Below are 23,823 nucleotides of genomic sequence, written 5' to 3'. Positions count from 1 at the left end.
GGAAAAGAGTTAGTTCTCTCCCTTTGTTGGTGCCCAAAAAGATAACTCACCCGAACTATTTTGAAAACAAACCTCCCCTCCCCTTCATGGGCAACATTTTAACAGGGCATAAAAGTGAGGCAATAAAAAGTGTCAAAACTGACACAATTTGAAGCATGCGTTCACTAGAAGCCATCGAAGGTCAATATTTATTTTGGAAAATCCATATTCACAAAAAATACGAGAATCCAAAAGTAGAAATAGCAAAAGTTTAACAAACGGGAGTTTTTGCCCAAAAGTGCAACATTTCAGTCACCGAATAGCCTTCATGAGGGACTAATACAAGCGATGTGACCTCCGATCTTTCATGCCCTCTTGCAGGACAGCAGCAATATACAACACAATACCCAGGATAGTTTGCCTCCATGATATGAACAGCAAAAAATTGGCAAACTATTTGGTTCACTGATCCTCCAGCATCATCAGAGATAGAACCCAATATGAGATATTTAAATGAATTTCAACAAAGTGGAAAAGAAAAACATTTGGAATCCATTTTACTCTTACTCAACTGGCTAAACATGGTGAATGAATAGGTGTTGTTCAGTGACCTCTCAAAGTAAGACATCAAACCAGAGAGGGTCATACATGACTGGTCAAAAGTTTTAGAACACCCCCATTTTTCCAGTTTTTACTGAAATTTAAGCAGTTCAAGTCCAGTGCATAACCTAAAATGGTACAAAGCTAAGCGGTAAACTGTCAAAGGTTTAAAAAAAAAGTTTAGGTTCCCAAAAACTGAAAATCAATGAAAATTTCAGTTGTTAAAAAAGGCCCTTTTCAGGTAATAAGTAATGGGTTAGCAACTGCAGCTGTTCTGCAGCAATGGAAGTAAATTGAGCCTTAAAAGTTGATGAAAACAATTCCTACAGGTGTCCCAACTTTTGTTGATTAGTTACAAACCCTCTGTCTGTATAAAAGCAGTGTTGGAACAGACTGTGTTGCTACACCCTCTGAAGCAATATTTAGACATTATTGCACTGCAGGAAGGCAAAGGATGATTAGGATGATTTTTCTAACAGTTTTGTAAAACCAGGTATACATGCTTCCAGACATATCTTGAAGATAGCAGTTTTCCCCATGACTTGAAACACCCCAATTTCCTCTAAGTTTGAGGAGAACACACCCGCTTGTTTTTTTGAGGCAATTTGAAGTTCAGGGAAATAGAGAAGTGAGTCTACCACTTCATCCACCCCAGTCCACCCGATGTTAAGTCGATGAAAGGTTTGAATTACTGCTTTCAAGATATTTTCCACAATTCGAGCAGAACAAATGCCAATTTTTAAGGAAAGTGAGCAAACAGGGAGCCAGGTATTCAAGGATGGCTGCAACAGGTCTCACACTGTTTATTCCAACACTGGTGAAACAATGCATAAATGACCTGGAGATTGAAATTCCAGAGAATAAAGGATTCCGAACTAATGGCTCATGTACAAACTTTTGGGCATCGTATGATACCTCTAAACGTTGCACTCCGAGGACTTGCCAAGCATTCAAAAGGCTCTGATGAAAACCGGGGAGCTGAGACTTGTTAACGTGTTGCAGGTCGATGAGGAAAATTTCACGGTCATATTTCAGGGGAAATTTTCTGCAACCGTTCACGGTTGCTTTTTGCAACCAGGCGTTTGTGAGAGGTCGCCAAGGAACACACTCACTGTACAGTAGGCGCTAAATCGTGGAAATCCGGAATGTCATTATCCGACTTGGAATATGCATCAGATTTTGACCACCTACATTTCGGGGTCTGCAGACCACGTCAGGGCCCAACCAATGATGGCCACCCCAGAAAAAAAATCAGTCAGAACCCTCTGAATGCCTGTGACCAAGTATCTCGGAGGTTCAAGTGGGATAACTCTATGCCAAATAAATGGAACCACCAGGTTGTTTATGATTGACACCCGTGTCTTAAGCGAGAGAAGTTGGTACAATCTTCTCCACCTTGCCAGTTTCAATTTAATTTTTTCCAGGAAGTTCTCCCAATTTTTTTGTTCATACGCTTCAATTCCTAGAAATAAACCTAAATATTTAAACCCCTCACTACTCCACTGTATTCCTCCTGGTAAAACAGGCAGGGACGAGGAAGGCGATCTGGGGCCCACCCAAAAAGCTACACATTTTTTCCAATTTACCCTTGCAGTAGAAGCAAACTCAAACTGGGTAAGGCAACGAGAAACCTCAGAAACATCTTTTTGATTTGCAATAGCAACACAAATATTATGAGCATAACCTGAAACGACGACTTTGGAGTTTTGTAAAAGAGAGACTCCTAACACTGAGTTCCGAAGTAAAACTAATAAAGGTTCAAAGGATAGATTGTAGAGCATGCCTGATAGCTCACAGCCCTGACGGATGCCTCGCTGAAAGGGGAAAGGGTAACAAAGACTATTATTAACCTTCAGCAGACAAGATGCATTTTTGTACAATAACTTAACATAAGAAATACATTTTTCCCCGAACCTTGTTCTCATTAATACATCAAACAAAAAATAATGGTTAACGCTGTCAAAAGCTTTTCCTCGATCAAAAAGTAATAAACCAAAACCAGGAGATGTAGTTCGACCAAGACTGATCAAGTCTCTCACCAAAAAAAATTATCATATATGGAACGTTCTGGAACACAGTAAGATTGATCAGTGCCAATCAAGAAAGAGATGACTTCCTTAAGACGGGTTGCAAGTGCTTTTGACAATATTTTATAGTCAGTGTTGAGGAGTGACACAGGCCGCCAATTTGCGGTCTCATGCAGGTTTCCTTTCTTCAGAAGGAGACTCAAAACTGCCCTCCGGCAGCTCAATGGCAATTCACCTTGTTCAACACTCTCCTGAAAGACCTCAAGAAGAGTAGGGCCTAGAATGTCCCAGAAAGCCTTATAAAATTCAGCCGGAAGGCCGTCTAGTCCAGGGGCTTTCCCATCCTTGCTATCCTTGAGCGCAGCAGTAAGTTCTCCAAGAGAAATGTCAGGCTCAAGCAATTGCTGTTGGTCTTCAGACAGAGAAGGGAGCTGTTCAAGCATCACATTCCTGTTCTCCTCATTCACAGCTCTTTTTGTGAAGAGTTTAGAAAAATAGTCTTGTAGTTCATGCTTGATATCACTCTGGGAGGTCAACAAATCACCACCAGAAGAGCGCAAAGCATGGATTTGTTCAGAGGTCTTGACCGTTTTTTCCAAATTGAAGAACCCTTTGTTTGGTGTGTCAAGTTGGATTTTTTTCGTTCTGCAGTCGGACGAATGTGCCGGCCGCCCGCTCTTTCACCATTTCAGCCAGAAGGGTCCTTTTCTCCGACAACTGCTGGACATTCGTGCTGGACAATCCAGCTTTCTGCTCACAGATAAGTATATCGTTTTTTTAAAGCAGATATCACACCAAAAGCGTTGTATGTGCTGTAAGAGCAGTATTGTTGGCAAAAACATTTGATTTGGGACTTTGTGCAGTCCCACCATTGTCGTAAGTTCAAATATGAACCCTTTTGTGACTCGCATTTTTCCCATACCATTTTAAAAGCTTCTATAAAATGTGCACTTTGTTGAAGTTTCACATGAAAAGTCCAAAATGCACTTCCACAGACATAATGAGGACACCATAACCACCATAACAATCATGAGATGATAGGAAAAAACCAGATGGCCTTATATAAGAGTTCTTAACAATATTTACCATTTCATGATTAACATAAAATCTGTCGAGGCGAGCCATCGTCAAAACATTTCTTGATGCGCAAACCCATGTATACTGATGGATATTACGGTTTTGTACCCGCCACACATCCACCAGTTTAAACTTTTTGACTAGCTGTGCCAAAGGCCTTGCACTGGGTGGATGAGGCTCACAAGTGTTCCAATCAAGTTGTGGGTTGAGGGTGCAGTTGTAGTCACCCCCCCCTTTTTATGTACCCATTATTTCCTGACTATATTTCATTCCTTTTTTAACATGGATCTGAGGCTCATGGAGGAGCTTGTACATGAGTAACATGCAGGACAAAGGCATTAGCAAACATTCCTGCACTTTTACATTAATTACAAGAAAATTAGTAGGTAATGGACAAATGCCTAATGGGATTTGAATCTATGTTCCCAGTGTAATGACGCACGATTGAGATAAGAATACTAAACAGGCCAATCTGTTAAAACCCTTATGTAATTTGCTTTGCCGTGTTAAAGGCATAGTAATAAGTCCAATTTTTAAACATTCATACTTTACATAAAGCAGAAAACATATTCAAAAGATTATACAATGAGCAAAATAGAATGGCAACAAGTGGTTAAACCGAAGAATCACATATACCTCATACAGATAGTTTTTGCAGTTAATACGGTGAACAGAAAGTGGAATGAAAGTGATTCCAGGAACAGATAAAATATTACTGTTGTGCATTAATAAAATAATTGCGACATGTTGGAACGCGTGCATTTTCAAGCTGCACAATTATGCTGAGAAGTGAAAATTTCAAACCGAAGGAAAGTCACAACACTTTGTAAACAAAGAAAAAGAACATTAATAAACACTTTCTCTGTACGTGATTTACATTGAATTAATAACACAAATCATATTGTTCGATATTGACTGTGCAAGTAGATACCGTCTTCCATTTTATCACCAGGTTTTCAAAACAGTAAAATGTGTCATGTCATGTAATGTCCCCACAAATAAAGTGGGATGGCATGCCCGTTCCCACCCTTCCCTTCCCTTTACTCATACATCGTCAAAACCTGTCCTCCCTTCCTCACTATTCCTCTCACACTCCACAATCCTCAATTCTCTCTGCATTCTATCTTCTACCCTCTTCTTCAATTGTTCAGTTTTCATTTCCACTCCCTCCCCTTTCTCAGTGTGAGAATATCAAGAATATCAACAGGATGAAGCAAAAGAAACAAACAAAACTAGAATGGCACTCGGTAGAGCGTATACCTCTACCAGACTGAACAGATTACGTTTTGTATCGCACTGGCAGGCCGGATCTGGACCTAGATCTGGATCTTCACCAAAATCGAACCAGCTTGTTAATGTCAACTACCCAACTCATCCACCAAGTTCTGTCATTGTCCGTCCACAACTGTTTGAAATACTGTGTTATCTATCGTTTATAGCCCGATCACACAATGGTGAAGAATCACCGAAAAAAATTATTGTATCCGGATCAAAATACAATTAATTTGTCCGTGTCGCACACCTAAGGCCTTAGTTATTTTATAACTTGGTTTACACAGTTCTTCAGCTAAAATGTAGGGTCTTCAGCTAAAAAAAAATTGTAACAAAAAAATAAAATAAAATAACTAAGGCCTAACCTGTCCACCAAATTTTGTCCAAATCCATCAACAACTTTTTGAGATATCCTGCTTACAGTCAGTCAGACAGACAGACAGACAGACAGACAGACAGACAGACAGACAGACAGACAGGGGTGAAAACATAACCTCAGTCCACCTTCGGTGGTGGAGGTAACAAAAAACCCCACAAAATATGGGATGAACATTATGTGGGGCTGAAAGAAAAAAAAACACAAAAAAACTAGAGAACAAAATAAAATGAAGTAGGTCGAAATTTTAATATAAATATAATTTCAATTTTCAGAAATTATAAATTTTTATGTTTTTTTTTCGGATGTTCCAATGAAAAGACAAGGGTAGGTGGGGGGGAAATAAATATAAATCCCGGACCAGGAGGATCTAAGAAGACATTGAAGATGGAAGACCATTCAAATGCAGGATGACAATGTTCACTGTATCATCTGATGTGAAAAACAATAAAGAAGGATTAAAACTTGTTTTTACAATACAGTTTGGCATGTTTTTCTTATAGAAACCTGTTGGATCATCAAACAAATGGAAACAATGCTGAGAAAATTCCTGTCCAAGTCTTAGACTGAACGATCATTCTCGCAAAGCAAGATCTCATACAGGTTTTGTAAAAAATTGTCTGTTTCATTAAAAACAATGGCTATGAAAACATAGCTTTAAGAAAAATCAGAAAAGCAGTCATGGTACCTAAAACAGTTAAGACCACCAGGAATAACACATCCCGCTGCAATATAAAGCCATTGGCAAAAAATCAATTTGAAAAATAAAAAATAAAGTTCAATATCAAATTGTACATGTAGTCCAATCTTTCAAGTGGTCAACAACAGTTCACTGTCACATCAAGCACATGGGGATACTTCAATGGCATCAGAACCCAGGCTGCTACATATAGCATTGCCACAGTACATAGTTATTTCTTGCGTTTTTTCTGTACATTGACCTTCCTCTGGTTTCGCACTTCTGGTTTTTTCCCTCTTGCCAAGCAAGCTGTACATATCGGCCGCTGATTTCTGGTCCGTTGAAGGCTGAATATCAGCATATCGCAGGGAAACTTTGACGTACTTGGCACCGAAATCTTTCAAAATGAACAGCAGTGTACAACTTTCGATGGAAACAAAATCGGCACGATCGAGAGCAGCTTGCGAATCATCCCTGCTGCTGCACCGAATTGATGCAATAGTTCGGCCAGAATATTCGTCGTCAAGATGTTGCGTGATAAAATCACCAATACAGTCACTCAAATTTATACCGCTGACATACTTCTAAACAATCACTTTTGCCCCAGAAACCACAGTCAATCTGAACCACGCTGGCCACTGCTCAGACACCATGACCGAAGACGACTGCACAGTTTGGTTAAAGGGGACTCGGCATTTTGGTGCGCGCGCTAAATTAGATTTTGAAAATAAATGCCGACGTTTACATTTCGGGTTTTGAAACTTTTGCACCTTCGGTGGAAAATTTATTAATATAAAAAGCTAAAAATGTGTTTTATATTTTCATTTCATTTTTGGCAAATATACCGTCGGCGGATCTGTAAACCAAGTTATAAAATAACTAAGGCCTAACCTGTCCACCAAATTTTGTCCAAATCCATCAACAAGTTTTTGAGATATCCTGCTTACAGTCAATCAGACAGACAGACAGACAGACAGGGGTGAAAACATAACCTCCGTCCACCTTCGGTAGTAGAAGTAACCAAAAACCCCACAAAATATGGGATGAACATTATGCGGCTGCACCAGTGGGGCTGAAGGGGGGGGAAAAAAAAAAAAAACACAAAAAACTGGAGAATAAAATAAAATGAATACGAATGAAAAAAAAAAGTTGAATGAAAAGAAAAGTTGAAATTGACTTTTTAAATCCAAAAACTTATTTAACAGCCTCGATCAATTCCCTTAATTATTCCGTATTCCATTTCAAGGGGTAAGCCTTTCATGAACCGGCTCGCCTGGCCTGATGCTCGACTCAATGGGATTTGAGCAGAAATTTGTAAGTTGTTTAGGGGGCTGGCAATAACTCTTTTTGAAAGATGGAATGGAATCGTTAATATCCACCAACAACCGGTGCTGACAGCTCGGCTCCTCAGGCTTAACGGCCTTCCAATGGGCGGTGCACACGTTCATGCATCACCCTGCATGCAAAACAGCAGGATGACAATTTATATCTGGTCCAAGAATCGAACCCTGGCCGGACAGCTAAAAGGTGAGTGCGCATGCTATTAGGTTATCCTAACAGTCCATTGACAACCTCTCAGTGTGCTTGTGAATTGCCTGATGTGCATTTGAACCTGGTCTTCAACGACTCTGGTAAAATCATTCAATTGCTCAAGTTCATGGAACCCTGAAATTTCAAGCAGTCAAATTAAAGACTCCGCCTCGTGCTTTTGATTGAACATCCTCGGAGTGGGGGGGGGGGGTGGGTGAGGGAAGGCATCATTTTTCGGTCTCAAATGGCTGCAGGTAGACCAATTTACTGGGGGGGGCAGCTATGCTGATGAGACAAGGTCCTCCGTCAGTTAGAACAGGAATTTGGAATTTGCTCAGGGTGCTGGCGACAGCTCGTCCACCCGTTATGATGGACACCGTGGAATCTCTAACGTCCACCGACTAATGCTGGCAGACCAGAAGCCCAGGTTAAAATCCATCTCAGAGATGACATGCATACTGATGAATTGCCCTGCTTGCATATGCAATGAGTGTGAATTGAGAAAGGAGAGGAAAACGGGAGTCGAAGAAAAAGCTTGGGTGAGGGAGAGAAGGGGAAAGAAAGTCGGAGGAGAAGGGAAAATAAAGCTACGAGTTAAAACGGAAGGAAAGGAAAAGGCAAGTGAGAAACATTTTGATGGTCAGGCACAACGCACATCCCGTTACTTCAAGGAAACAAAAAAAAATAATGAATGCATTAAACAAAAGGTCAGGAATGAAAAACAAACTCTTTACACGCTAGACATGACAACAACAAGAAGCTCAAGTGGGGTCACTCAAAGACCCTGGAATTTTTGCATACATACATTTTCTAAGGGGATTCAGCAAATGCAGTGGACCCTCATGTTAACTGGGGAGTTTCAAATGATAGCAGAACTGTAGAACGAAAAGGTGGAAGGCGACTCGGTTGCATAAAGGTGAGCACGTCCGGCTGAGTCTGGGACGTTAGCGGTTCCATTAAAAACCTCGTCGAGTCGTTCAAGAGTTTGAAAATGATGTGCTGCTTTTTTTGCTCGACACCTGGCGTAAAAAAAGAGAAAAAGGATTGAGCACAGACAAACCACATGAGAGGGATCCATGGAAAGGAGGACAATTGCTCGGCTGATTGTGGAGAGAAAGGAGCCCTCAAATCGATGATGTCACTGGTCCCAATCTCAGTGGCAGTGTTTGTCTGAAGTGAAGTCTGGTGTTGTCCCACGTATTTGTCTGCATGTGTGTGCGCGCGATTTGTGTTGCAGCTCCTACATGAACCTTGACCATGTCGAAAAAACAAACAAAGAAGTGAGGGCTGGTGTCATTCTTTGTCAATGGCCAGGTAGAACAATGGATGGAATCAATGGATGGCGAATGGAGTATGCTAACCTATGTCTGAAACAAGAAGAAGTTGATAATTTGGGCAATTATTATTCATTGGAGTGTTGCGATGTGGATGATAATTACCTCGAACACCAGACGTGGGCAGAGGTTGCGTTTTCACCCCTGTCCGTTTGTCTGTAGGCCAGTTTGTCCGTCAGTCTGTGAGCAGGATACCTCAAAATGTTCTGGGAGGATTCCGATGAAACTTGGTGCACAAGTTGGGTGTGTGACAAGGACAAAATTATTCGATGTTGGTGAAGTTCTGGATCCAGATCCGGCGACTAGAATTTTTAGATCATCTTGGAGGATCTCTAAGTCTTACTCACGTTGTTGTTCTTCATCTTCTTCTTGTGGCCTTTTTTTGTTTCACAGCCTCCAGTTTTCATCGAAACTTCCTCAAACTTGGCATATATATGTAAAAATTCCCTGCGCAGACAGTAACCATGTCTGATTTTGAAAATTCCTCCTAGAAAAAAAAGTTATGACGTCAAAATATCTCCGCTAATGGAAATCGCCTAAAAATTATCTCCGAAACGAGGCAAGCTTTTTGAATTCTGTTTGCGGGAATCGAACAGGGCATTAGCAGAGATTACTTTCCGCACATATGATACATCACTATGACGTCATATCAATTTTATGACGTCATTCGTATTTTTTGACATTTTTTGTTTCACAACCCAGAGTTTTCATCAGATCTTCGTGAAACTTGCCAGGTATATGCAGAAAGCCCACGCGCAGGCAGTAATCATCTCCGATTTTGGAAATTCTTCCTCGAAAAAAAGTCGTCATAATATCACCGCTAATGGAAATCGCCTATACCATTATCTCCAAAACTAGGCAAGCTGTTTGAACTTTGTTTGCGGGAATCAAGCCGGGCATTAGCACAGATAATTTATCGCAAACCTGATACATCACAATGACGTCATCATTAAGAGGAAGAGGATCTTAGCTCATTTGAGCTTGTTTCAGTGATTCTTCATAGTTGAGTGATGGGGATATATAGCACGATATCTTAATAAGTTGTGGACAGATTGAGATAAAACTTGGTGGATGAATTGGGTGGGTGACAAGAACAAGCCAATGAGATGTTGGAGGTCCAGGTCCAGATCTGGCCAAACAGTGGGATACAAAACGTAAACTGTTCAGCCGTGTGCATACCCCCGTCAGCTTGACGGAGGTATGCGTTCTACCGAGTCACGTGCAGGTGAAGCAATTCGTATATGTCTGTCTGTCGGTCCATCCGTATTATCAGTTTATGATCGAGGAACACCATATTTAAATCGAATGTTATATCCTGAACACTATTTGGAACGTGAATATGAAGACGAGTTTCTCATTTTACCATGCATTGGCTTTGAATTCATCCTGATCGCTCATGCGCAGAGAGGAGCGAGATAATTTTTTTACGTTTGTCTGCCTGCCTGTCAAATAAAATTCAAAATCATTCCAAACAGGAAGCTTGTTGTTTTGAAGGATGTCGTAATAATAATGATACCATTCCTTTCATGCCGGAAAGGCACATAGGGCTGCTGAGGAAGCTTCATTGGTTCTCATTTCGCTAACCTCAGAAGGATGACAAGCCATCAACCCCACCTGGTGTTAATTCAACGGGTAAAGGAGCTCGAACTCAGGACCCAAAGGTCCCAAGCCAGCCACCTTGACCACGAAGCCAACACCAAGAATAACTTTTTAGATAGGGCGATGTAATAGACGCTGGGTAAAATGGTGGTAATATCTGGAATTTTTTTTATTCATTTATACGCCTTGAAACCTTCGTTTCATCATACTTTCACACAATTCACCTTCAAAATACTTCCAACAACCTCCGGCTAAGCAGACGCGTGTTCAGTTACCAAATGGCAAATTAACGCACAGGCACACAGAGCTCAATGAGGGCCTCAAGGAAAAAAGACATTTCCTGTTGAAATGTTCTCGACCAGATCCACCCCAATAATATTATGTTTCCAGTTCCAAGTTACCATTCAGGGTGTTTCAGTGCTGGTTTCGGCTTTGTACTGTTCTGGGGTTCTCTGCGTTTGAGTGCTGCGTGACCGTCGAGTCTCGTTGGGATTTGCAAAACTAGACAATACATGATAATACAATGATTCTACAACAACAGGGGTGCAAATAAACATTTTTATCCACCGGCCAACAGGGCCGGTGACTAGAAAAAGTTACTGGCCCAGCAGAATTTCTACCGGCCCGATAAAATAAAGACAAAAGTCACGAATTTGATATGAAACACTTTTCATATACTCACATGAGTGAGTTTGATGAGTGAGGTTGGTTGGATGAGTGAGTTTGATGAGTGAGGTTGGTTGGATGAGTGAGTTTGATGAGTGAGGTTGGTTGGATGAGTGAGTTTGATGAGTGAGGTTGGTTGGATGAGTGAGTTTGATGAGTGAGGTTGGTTGGATGAGTGAGTTTGATGAGTGAGGTTGGTTGGATGAGTGAGTTTGATGAGTGAGGTTGGTTGGATGAGTGAGTTTGATGAGTGAGGTTGGTTGGATGAGTGAGTTTGATGAGTGAGGTTGGATGAGTGAATTTGGTGAGTGAGGTTGGTTGGATGAGTGAGTTTGATGAGTGAGGTTGGTTGGATGAGTGAGTTTGATGAGTGAGGTTGGTTGGATGAGTGAGTTTGATGAGTGAGGTTGGTTGGATGAGTGAGTTTGATGAGTGAGGTTGGTTGGATGAGTGAGTTTGATGAGTGAGATTGGTTGGATGAGTGAGTTTGATGAGTGAGGTTGGTTGGATGAGTGAGTTTGATGAGTGAGTTTGGATGAGTGACTTTGAAGAGTGAGGTTGGTTGGATGAGTGAGTTTAGTGGAGGTGGTTTGCAGAATGAGTGAGTTTGATGGAGGAGGTTGGGTGGATGAGTGAGTTGGATGGATGAATGAGTGAGTTTGATGAGTGGGGTGGGGGTGGGGGGATGATGCAGGGAGGAGGAGGTTGTGGGTGATGGGGGGACCTTTTTGTGTGGTGATGGGGGCAGGGGGTTGTGAGTAGTGCTGGGGGGGGGATTTTTGTGGGTGATGGGGTGGTTGTAGGGGTGGTTGTGGCTGATGGACGATTGGGGGGGGGGGGTTGTGGGTGATAGACGATGGGGTGGGGGGGGGAGGTTGGGTGATGGACAATGGTGGGGGTACTACTCGTCCACCCAACATCACATATAAACTCACTCATCCACATCACCTCACCCATCAAACTCACTCATCCACCCAACCTCACCCATCAAACTCACTCATCAACCTCACTCATTCACCTAACCTCACCCATGAAACTCACTCATTCACCCAAATTCACTCATTTAACCAACCTGGGCATAGTGTTGGGCACCGATAACGATAATCCGATAACCTCAATTTTTAAGTCCGATAACAATAATCCGGTAATTATAATACAAAGTTATCGTAAGTTAACGATAATCCGATAATGATAACTACTTTTTAACAATGATTCAAAAAAACAAGGAAAAACCTTCAAAACCCATAGAAAAGGCTTATTGATGCTCAACCCAAGAATAAAATAAGCATTTTTCGTCTTTTTGGAGTGTACGAGTCGTCACACACAGCACGGTTAACCGGACGGAGTCCAACATGCACTGGGAGGTTAACGGGACGGGTCAAGGACACAATGTGAATCCAACAAACAAGTTAATGTCCATTTCTTACCGAAAGAGCAACGGGAACAGGTCCGCGGAAGTCGGAACGCTGCGCACTCAAACAGGAAGGCAACGTTAATACAAACATGAGAAGCACGACCTCACAAACACACCGAGAACAGTTACAAACATGGCGCGACGGTATCTCCACGCCTCGACACTCATGTCCGATTGTCCGTCGCTCTGCCAAAGGTTAGACCGTCCTTGTGTTTGAATTAACCGATCTGTACGTTTCCCAACCTTGACCGAACCCAGTACCCGCAGAACCGAGCAGCCGCATGGCTGAGGAAGTCGCCATTGTAAGGTTTCTTCTTCTTCTTCTTCTTCTTCTTCTTCTTCTTCTTCTTCTTCTTCTTCTTCTTCTTCTTCTTCTTCTTCTTCTTCTTCTTCTTCTTCTTCTTCTTCTTCTTCTTCTTCTTCTTCTTCTTCTTCTTCTTCTTCTTCTTCTTCTTGTTCTTCTTCTTCTTCTTCTTCTTCTTCTTCATCTTCATCTTCTTCTTCTTCTTCTTCTTCTTCTTCCTCCGCCTCCTCTTCTTCTTCCATTTTTCTTCACGCAGCGGCCTGATTCAGCATTGTCTTGTAAAACAAGTAATCTATAATCATGTACATTTTTCTCCTCCTTGATAATTAGTTTGGCGAAATGCGACCCGGAAACGATTAAAATGTTATCGGACAAAAAATTAACGGACATTATCGGACGAAAAAAAATCGAGTTATCGGAAGTTAAATGGTCCGATAACAGTAAATGCAAGTTAACTTCCGATAATAGTCTGATAAAAAGTTAACTTCGATAATTATCTGTTATCGGATTATCGCTTTTGTGCCCAACTCTGCAACCTGGGCATGAGAAATTGCGCCCGAACCGTCAAATCTCGCGCAATCTCGCGCAATCTCGCGTGATTTGGAACGAGATGAAAACAGACAAAATGGCCGCCGCAGAATTACCGGTGATTTCTACGGATTTTTTTTCCGGACAAAAACAGTAGGTCGAGTTGAGAAAACTAGTAGAGAAGCTAGTACAAATTGTACAAACGAACAGGAATCACCGGTGATTCGCCAGCCAGGCAGGTAAGGCAGTATTGTGCACCCGCCCAGCACAAAAGTTAGGCGCCATTGGCGACCGGGCGGCCATTAATTTGCACCCCTGAACAACAATGACCACACTGTGGTCACAACCTGTAACAACAAACTCGAATGAGCTAAGATCCTCGTCCTCTTAATGATGACGTCATAAGAAACGAATACGACGTCATTGTGATGTATCAGGTTTGCGATAAAATATCTGTGCTCATGCCCGGCTTGATTCCCACAAACGAAATTCAAACAGCTTGCCCAGTTTCGGAGATAATGGTATAGGCGATTTCCATTAGCGGCGATAAGACGTCAACATTTTTTCTGGGAAGAATTTCCAAAATCGGAGGTGGTTACTGCCTGCGCGTGGGCTTTCTGCATATACATGCCAATTTTCACGAAGATCCGATGAAAACTCTGGGTTATGAAACAAAAAATGTCAAAAAATAGGAATGACGACATAAAAATTGATATGACGTCATAGTGATGTATCATATGTGTAGTAATTCATCTCTGCTAATGCCCTGTTCGATTCCCTCAAACAGAATTCAAAAAGCTTGCCGAGTTTCGGAGATAATTTTTTTGGGCGATTTCCATTAGCGGAGATAGTTTGATGTCATAACTTTTTTTCTAGGAGGAATTTTCAAAATCGGAGATGGTTACTGTCTGCGCAGGGTATTTTTACATATTTATGCCAAGTTTCAGAAAGTTTCGATGAAAACTGTAGGCTGTGAAACAAAAAAGTCCACAACAAGAAGATGAAGAACAACAACTTGAGTAAGACTTGGAGATCCTCTACGAGGATCTAAAAATGGATTGTCGGTCCTTATGCGGGAGTTCAAAAAGAACAATGAAGCAAACAAAAGGAGGCGAAAGGAGTTGCTTTGTTAAATAAAATAAAAAAGGATATCAACTATATACCAATACTTCAAGAAGAAAGAATGAGAAACGAAGACGATGACGACACAGCTTCGGGTTCGGCAGACATGGCTGCTGGCAATGTAGAACATGTGGCTTGAGCACTCAAGCAAGCACTCCAACGAAACGGTTGATAAGGAATAACTGGCTTGGATAGTGATAGCAAGCTGATTGGTGATGGAACACCGGAACAAAGCATTTTTTTCCAAGGGAGGGATAAAGGCAAACATGGGAAGTTCTCTGGGTTTTTGCAGTCGAGTCAAAAACAACATCACGACATAGGCTAAGCCAGTGTGAAAATAACATGGAGTCCTCTTATTGGGGCCGTTTCGAATGAAAATAACATGGAGTCCTCTCTATTTTGGGCGAAAAATAACACGGACTCCTCTTTTTTGGCTAAAATAACAGAATTCTCTTTTTTGGGGCGTTTTCTGGCAAAAAATAACACAGACTCCTCTTTTTGGGGCCTTTTGGGTGAAAATAATCCAGAGCCTTCTTTTTGGGGCCGAAACATTTTTTGTGCCCAGGGCCCCCAAAAACTCGTAATCTGCCTCTGTGAGTGAGTTATCCCTTTGAATCCGAGCGGCCGGTTTACCAGCCGCTATTAAAACCTCCATATACCTAAGTGGCCAGTTTACCAGCCGCTATTAAAACCTCCATATACCCGAGTGGCCGGTTTACCAGCCGCTATTCAAACCTTCATATACCCGAGTGGCCGGTTTACCAGCCGTAATTCAAACCTTCATATACCCGAGTGGCCGGTTTACCAGCCGCTATGAAAACCTTCATATACCCAAGTGGCCGGTTTACCAGCCGCTATTCAAACCTTCATACACCCGAGTGGCCGGTTTACCAGCCGTAATTCAAACCTTCATATACCCGAGTGGCCGGTTTACCAGCCGCTATGAAAACCTTCATATACCCAAGTGGCCGGTTTACCAGCCGCTATTCAAACCTTCATACACCCGAGTGGCCGGTTTACCAGCCGCTATTCAAACCTTCATATACCCGAGTGGCCGGTTTACCGGCCGCTATTCAAACCTTCATATACCCGAGTGGCCGGTTTACCAGCCGCTATTCAAACCTTCATACACCCAAGTGGCCGGTTTACCAGCCGCTATTCAAACCTTCATATACCCGAGTGGCCGGTTTACCAGCCGCTATTCAAACCTTCATACACCCGAGTGGCCAGTTTACCAGCCGTAATTCAAACCTTCATATACCCGAGTGGCCGGTTTACCAGCCGCTATTAAAACCTCCATATACCTAAGTGGCCAGTTTACCAGCCGCTATTAAAACCTCCATATACCCGAGTGGCCGGTTTACCAGCCGCTATTCAAACCTTCATATACCCGAGTGGCCGGTTTACCAGCCGTAATTCAAACCTTCATATACCCGAGTGGCCGGTTTACCAGCCGCTATGAAAACCTTCATATACCCAAGTGGCCGGTTTACCAGCCGCTATTCAAACCTTCATACACCAGAGTGGCCGGTTTACCAGCCGCTATTCAAACCTTCATATACCCGAGTGGCCGGTTTACCAGCCGCTATGAAAACCTTCATATACCCAAGTGGCCGGTTTACCAGCCGCTATTCAAACCTTCATACACCCGAGTGGCCGGTTTACCAGCCGCTATTCAAACCTTCATATACCCGAGTGGCCGGTTTACCGGCCGCTATTCAAACCTTCATATACCCGAGTGGCCGGTTTACCAGCCGCTATTCAAACCTTCATACACCCGAGTGGCCGGTTTACCAGCCGCTATTCAAACCTTCATATACCCGAGTGGCCGGTTTACCAGCCGCTATTCAAACCTTCATACACCCGAGTGGCCAGTTTACCAGCCGTAATTCAAACCTTCATATACCCGAGTGGCCGGTTTACCAGCCGCTATTAAAACCTCCATATACCTAAGTGGCCAGTTTACCAGCCGCTATTAAAACCTCCATATACCCGAGTGGCCGGTTTACCAGCCGCTATTCAAACCTTCATATACCCGAGTGGCCGGTTTACCAGCCGTAATTCAAACCTTCATATACCCGAGTGGCCGGTTTACCAGCCGCTATGAAAACCTTCATATACCCAAGTGGCCGGTTTACCAGCCGCTATTCAAACCTTCATACACCAGAGTGGCCGGTTTACCAGCCGCTATTCAAACCTTCATATACCCGAGTGGCCGGTTTACCAGCCGCTATTCAAACCTTCATATACCCGAGTGGCCGGTTTACCAGCCGCTATTCAAACCTTCATACACCCGAGTGGCCGGTTTACCAGCCGTAATTCAAACCTTCATATACCCGAGTGGCCGGTTTACCAGCCGCTATGAAAACCTTCATATACCCAAGTGGCCGGTTTACACGCCGCTATTCAGACCTTCATATACCCGAGTGACCGGTTTACCAGCCGCTATTCAAACCTCCATATACCCGAGTGGCCGGTTTACCAGCCGCTATTCAAACCTTCATACACCCGAGTGGCCGGTTTACCAGCCGCTATTCAAACCTTCATATACCCGAGTGGCCGGTTTACACGCCGCTATTCAGACCTTCATATACCCGAGTGACCGGTTTACCAGCCGCTATTCAAACCTCCATATACCCGAGTGGCCGGTTTACCAGCTGCTATTCAAACCTTCATATACCCAAGTGGCCGGTTTACACGCCGCTATTCAGACCTTCATATACCCGAGTGACCGGTTTACCAGCCGCTATTCAAACCTCCATATACCCGAGTGGCCGGTTTACCAGCCGCTATTCAAACCTTCATATACCCAAGTGGCCGGTTTACACGCCGCTATTCAGACCTTCATATACCCGAGTGACCGGTTTACCAGCCGCTATTCAAACCTCCATATACCCGAGTGGCCGGTTTACCAGCCGCTATTCAAACCTTCATATACCCAAGTGGCCGGTTTACACGCCGCTATTCAGACCTTCATATACCCGAGTGACCGGTTTACCAGCCGCTATTCAAACCTCCATATACCCGAGTGGCCGGTTTACCAGCCGCTATTCTGACCTTCATATTCCTGAGTGGCTGGATTTGTCACCAGGGAGCCCAGGGTGGGGAAGCTGAAAGCCCACGGAGCTCAGGTTTCAAAGTGTTAACAAGTTTCTTGTAAAGTACTTACCAAATGGATTAAGCATGGAAGCAATCACTCCATTTGTTATTCCGCTAACCAGACACTAAACAATGCGATTGATTGCAAGGCAAAAGTCCATTTATTCCGCAGCACATAACGTTCACATATCTCTGACACCGTTAAGAAGGAGTCTCCCTCACGTTCCACATGCCCCAACATCTTGCAATCTCTCAACATCTGGCAATTCAGCAACAAAAACAAAAACAACAACATATTTGTAAAGAATATAATACTGAAGAAAGAACACTCCACCCCCCCCCCCCGCCTCTTTCCAACCAAATTCAGAAAAGGAATGAGGTCACAAAATCCCAAAAATGGCTAGGACGCTGGCGGACACTCTGAGGCCATTGCAGTGACCCCACAGGTTCGATCCCTCCTCCTGTATTATCCATATCGCCTGTGTTGGAGGTGCACACATGAACACCCAGCTGGCTGCATGTATTCAAAGGCTGAGTTATAGGGGCCAGGACTTTCTGTGGTCTGCTGACGTGCCAACGAGACCCATCCTGAAGCTGAAAAGTCACTGGTCCAAGCCGTCGGATAACCCGAAGTGGGGAGGACCAGAATGACTGCATCTCGTTTTTCTGATGAAGATACTTAACTTGGACCCAGTTCTGGACCTGCATCACAGGTGGCCTTGATCTGTGCACTTTGTCAAACCGTTGCTTCATGTGCTGCTGGCTCAGTTGTATGGCAATGCAGGTGGCCAATGAGGAAAAGCAAGACCCTGTGGGTCGAAACCTGTGCATTAGCAGCAGTAGCTCCTGCCCTGTCATTAAAGTTGCTGGTGAGACACCTGTGGTGGTGTGCTTAATTGCCTTGTAGTGCGTGAGAGTCTGCAGTAGGGCTGTTTGAAATGTACAACCTTGAGCTCGGTGTGCTCAAATTCCATTCTTGAGGGTTTGGTTAAACCTTTCCACCCCTCCATTAGCCTGTGGGTGGTAGACTGCCATGTGGATATGTTTAATCCCATTGACGATGAGATAAGTGAACTCAACTGAAGTTAATTGTGGGCACGCAACGAGCTATCAGTGTGTCCAGGATGTGGATAACGGTCTGGGAGGTAACCGATCCCATAGGAACAACCTCAAGCCACTTGGAATGTAAACCGTATGTCACCACGAGATAGCGTTGATGGTGAGGGACTCCCCAAATTTCTCCACAAATATCCAGTTGCAGGTGTTCCTAGGGGTGAGACGGCCAGGGAACTGGCTGCAATTGAGGCAATACGGGCTGTCCGGCTTTGCCACTGATCAAACAAGCTGTACAATCTTTTACCAATCTCATGGTCAATACTGGGCCACCACACCAGGTCCCGGCAACGTTTGACCTTGACCAGACCCAAGTGACCCTCGTGAGACATATTTAAAACCCGTGCATGCAGCAAACTTGTCACCACTGTGCATTGTCCTCGTGCTACACACAAATCATTCCAACAGGACAGCTCATCTTTGACCCTGGAAAATGGTATCAGTTACTCCGCTACTTAGACTAGCCAGCCACCCATAATGTATGAACGCAGGGTACAGAGAAGAGAGTCCTCCTTACATGCCTGCTGGAGTTCCAGGAGGGACACCACATCGTGGAGGGATCCATGCAACAGTTGGATTAGATCCTGCGCTGTGTCCTCTGGTTCAAAACTGGTGTCAGAAGCCATAACTGATCTGGATAGGTGATCTGCAATGGTATTATGATGCCCACAGGTGAACTGAAGCTGGAAATTGAACTGCTGCAGCCGATCTGACCACCTGTACAATCGGAGTGGCTTGTGTCCCATGCCTGATGTGGACATCAAAGCCCCGAGTGCCTGGTGATCTGTTCTGAGGGTAAAGGCCCGACCAAACAGGTACAGATGCCAGCATTAACATGCCCATAAGCATGCAAATGTCTCTCTATCTCTGTCTGTCTGTGTGTGTGTGTGTGTCTGTCTGTCTCTCTGTCTCTCCCCCCCAGAATATTTCTGCTCTGTGGGGCTCAAAGCACGAGATGCAAAAGCTATGGGTTTCTCCACGCCATCCTGCACCGAGGACAGAAGAGCCCCCAACGCCATGGCTGAGGCATCACAGGCGACCAACGTGGCACTGCTGATATCAAAATGAGCCAGAAGAGGGGATGTAGAGAGCTGAGTTTTCAACATGTGTACAGCTGCTTGACAGGTTGGCGTCCAATTCCAGGAGGCTTCCTTCCTAAGAAGCTGACGTCACGGTACAGTGATAGCTGAGTACTGTGGTAAGAACCGTATGTCGTCGGCCACCATGCCCAGGAAGGAGGCAAGGTGAGAAGCAAACTGAAGCTCAGGGATGCGGTGAATCACTTCCACATGAGACTGGAGAGGGGAAATCCCTTGAGATGACAGTTTAAATCCCACAAATTTGATTCCGGGCACCGCAGAAACGCATTTGCTGCCATTGAGTGTTAAGTTGTGCTGAGTGAGTTTCTGAATCACTTGGACCAAGCGTTCATCATGTACTGAGGTGTTGGGACCATGTCATCCAAGTAAAAGGGCACGCCCGGGATGCCAGCGAAGATGGATGACATAATCTTTCGAAAACAGCTGGGTGCAGAGCTTAATCCAAATGACATACGGGTACAACAAAAAAACTCCAGTATGAGTAATGAAAGCCATAAGGTCCCTGCTGTCTGAATAAAGGGGAACCTGGAGGTAACTTTAGCATCGGTCCAACTTATAAAAATAGTAGAGCTATAGAAACAGGTAGAAAGCTCTTCAGCTGTTGGAAGCAGGTATTTGTCAGGAATAATTGCCTTGTTCACAGCACGCAAGTCCACGCACTTGGAGTCCCCTGGACTGCTCTAAAACAAAGTTGGAGATCCAGGGGGGATGCATTTTATGGGCTCTATAATGCCAGCCTCCAGCAGGAGATTCAATTCTGTTGCTACCTGGTCCCTCAAGGCAAGGGGAATGCGGCGTAGTGGCTGAAGACTGGAGCCATCGTAGGATTTACTTTGGGTTGATGAACAAATGCTGAGAGGGTGCCCAAACAATCAAAAAGTGCAGGAAATTGTTGCTGCCAGGGGGAGGAGACTTGCAATACGTCTGTGCCACTATAGTCAGGTCAGGTGAGGTATGCGAGCATGCGCCAGAGCAGCGCGTCGCTGCGTCCACTTTCCGCCGGTATAAAGAGACTCCAGGGGTCTCTGTCTAGCCATCCCCCAGGCAGATGCCTGGCCCATCCACATCTCATTGAGATGCCGATCAACCTGCCGCAACCACGAGGAACGTGGTTGGCCCATTGGCCTCCTCCACTCACGAGACTCCCTCGCTGAGAGAATCTCGTGAGCAGGATCATCAGGAAAACGAGCCACATGTTCATACAGCCACAGCTGACGCTCACAGACTGTGGGGGCCAGTACACACCCCTGACAAACTCCAGTAACAACTGGAAATAAGTCAGAGATGGTACCACCACATCTCACAGCACTCTCAGTCGTCCATCAAGTCCATCAAGGAAGTCGATCAAGTCCATCAAGGAAATCCCAAGCCGAGTGAACAAATCTCAGCTCATTAAATTAGCACCGGTTCTTGTAATGTAGAATGTAAATGTAGGAAGAGACTGGGCATCATAATGGACTGCCAGCTGTAATGTACCCAATCACATCAATTTTGGCATGTCCGTAAGCAGTGAGGGTGGGAGAGGAGCACTGCAGGGTCAAGTCCGAAAAACACAGTGTGTATGTTTCAAAATTCAGAAGAGACACCTTGGCATCAGTGTCCAGGAGCAGAGGAATGCACATGTCATTGGGAAAGACAACACAAGTTTTAAAGTTTGATGAAGTCGATAGCACAGCATGGATTTTGGCCGGTGCGGTGTGCGAGGTCTGTGGCTGAGCGGTTGCTTGTGTTGAGGTGGATCGACCACCTGGCAAAGTGGTTAAAATTTCTGCAATTTATGCACCGTTGGCCCCAGGCAGGGCAATTAGTAGCTCAGGACTCGTGCCTGGTGGACCCACAGTTGCTGCGATGCAGTGTAGACTGTGCGGGGTGCTGCTGCGGATGTGGTACTGCAAGCTCACTGTACCCATTGGTGTGAGAGTTTGCCGAATTCCCTAAACTGTGCAGTCCGTAGCTGTAACAGGTGAGAATGCTCCGATAAGTTTTTGTGCACTATGGTAAGCTGCTTCCACTCAACTGGCTATCTTTATGGCTTTAGTTAAGGTCAAGTCGTCAGATTCGAATAGTCGTCTCTCCTTCGCTTGTGTCCTCAAAGTTTTCTCAATCAGTTGATCTCGAATCATCTCGTCGTGCAGTGTTACAAACTTACAAGGAATTGCGAATTCTCTCAATGTGGACACGTAATTGGAGCATTGGCTCACCGGATCGCTGGCCCTGTTGTCGGAACTTGAACTGTCGAATGAGGGCGCTCTGAGTGGCTCTGAAATGTGAAGCAAGCAAGGCGGTGGCTTCAGCGGAGGAGGGCGCGGGACCCAGTGTCAAGAAAATGCGATGACCCTCCATGCCCAGAAGACTGGGTACCATAATTGTTGAGCAAAGCACGTCTCCGTGAATCGGCCGCATCTTGCAGAATCATTGCAGGCAGGTAGGTAGGTATGAAAGGAAGTCACCTCACCTGGACCACGGAACAGGCGGTTCGCCAGGTGAAGCCAAAAAGGGTGCCGGTGAGGTAACTGAAAATTCCGCCATCCTCGTCGCCAAATATTATGTCACTCGAAACAGACACTAAACGATGTGAGTGTTTGCAAGGCAAAAAAATCATTTATTCTGCAGCACATAACGTCCACATATCTCCGACTCCGATAAGATGGCATCTCCCTCACGTTCCACATACGCCCTGCCCCTTCCCTCATCACCGAACAATCTCTCATCATCTGGCAATTCAACAACAGCAGCAACAACAACATATTTGGAAAGAATATAACACCTAAGAAAAAACACACCATTCAAAAATGTTGATAAGGAGCAGTTGGCTTGGCAAGCGCTGGCGAGCTGCTTGGTAACTGAACACACCTCAGAATTTCAACAAATAATTTGGGTGATGTAATAGAACCTCTGTCAACAGCGGTAAAAGGGCAGTAGACTTTCGGAAATAATTGATTTATAGGACTTTCACAATCTTTATTTTAGTTCAATTGAGTTACACACTTGAACACTCAACATAAATCGCCTTTTCGCCATTTTCACAAACCCTTCCGTTTAGCAATTCTTCAAAAATATTCAAAAAATACTCTGAGGGCAGAGTAAAGCATGAGTCACATTTGCTCTACGGCGAGGATACGGCGGCCGTAACCCCCCTGAATTGACAGAAACGTGCGGCGGCCGCAGAGTTTCCGAGGTGGCCTCAGGGTGGCCCTACGCCGTATGGCTATCTTTTACAGGCCGTAGGGGTCTCCGTGGATTTATAGCGCAGAGTTATAACTTTTTTCATTTCTACGTTCGCCGTAGCAATTCGACAAGCCGTAGCCATGACGTAGCTGTGTTCCACGTCGACCGTACGAAGGGCGTACGGTGGGCTTGCGTTATTCGTGCGTTTTCCGTTGGCTCTTATCAATGAAAAATGAATTTTGCCAACCCCCAAAAAATTACGGCGGCCGCACTATTTCCACGTTCGCCTGAGGGCCCCCTGCGGTCACTTTACGGGCACCTTGAGGCTACCTTGCATCTGCCTTGAAAATTCTATGGCCGCCACAGGGACGCTCTCAGGTCACCGTGCGACATCAAATCAAAGAGCGTACGGCACCCCCACGTTTTCGGTCTCCACAATTTCTAAATACCCCGTGCGGCTACCCAAAAAATAAAAACATATGGGACTGCTCCATTGTGTGACTGTGGAAATACTGCGGCCGCCCTATAATTGCTAGTGGCCGGAGATTTTTTAGACTCTACGGGGTTAGACTCTACGGCCGCCGAGCCAAATGTGACTGAAGCATAAGCATCACTGTGAGATCTGCATTTGGCTGCACCATTCCCGGATTGTTTGTTTGATGCATCTTTCTCAAAGATTGTTATAAAATCGTCATTCCTCCCCCCCCCCCCCCCCGAGAGGAGTTGGCAGAGGTTTGAAATTGTGCAAACGCATGGATAACCCTCAATGGTGAGATAAAAAACGCATTTCTGGTGGAGCATCGTCAGCTTTGGACTGTTCGGTTTGACCCATCGCC

General features: G+C 44.5%; 2 protein-coding genes across 2 annotated transcripts in view; both read right to left on the bottom strand.

Annotated features, from left to right (window-relative positions):
• LOC147029403 (uncharacterized) overlaps positions 1-15,378 on the bottom strand; it is a 15,543-nt gene extending 165 nt beyond the window's left edge. The window contains exons 1-3 of the mRNA XM_085872440.1: positions 12,797-15,378; positions 12,567-12,605; positions 1-3,356 (exon numbers count right to left, since the gene is read on the bottom strand). The exon at positions 1-3,356 is cut by the window's left edge and continues 165 nt beyond it. Of these exons, the coding sequence (XP_085728566.1) occupies positions 3,231-3,356; positions 12,567-12,605; positions 12,797-13,099 (468 nt within the window). The 5' untranslated portion in view covers positions 13,100-15,378 and the 3' untranslated portion in view covers positions 1-3,230. The remainder of the gene's footprint in view (positions 3,357-12,566; positions 12,606-12,796) is intronic.
• Positions 1-23,823, bottom strand: part of LOC147029402 (alpha-catulin-like) — a 471,136-nt gene that overhangs the window by 221,561 nt on the left and 225,752 nt on the right. The gene's annotated exons all lie outside the window — the stretch shown is intronic.

Source organism: Eptatretus burgeri, chromosome 3 (assembly GCF_056783735.1).
Source record: "Eptatretus burgeri isolate ZD-2024b chromosome 3, Ebu_testis_v1, whole genome shotgun sequence".
Classification (NCBI taxonomy): Eukaryota; Metazoa; Chordata; class Myxini; order Myxiniformes; family Myxinidae; genus Eptatretus; species Eptatretus burgeri.
This window is presented reverse-complemented; position numbering and strand designations above follow the sequence as displayed.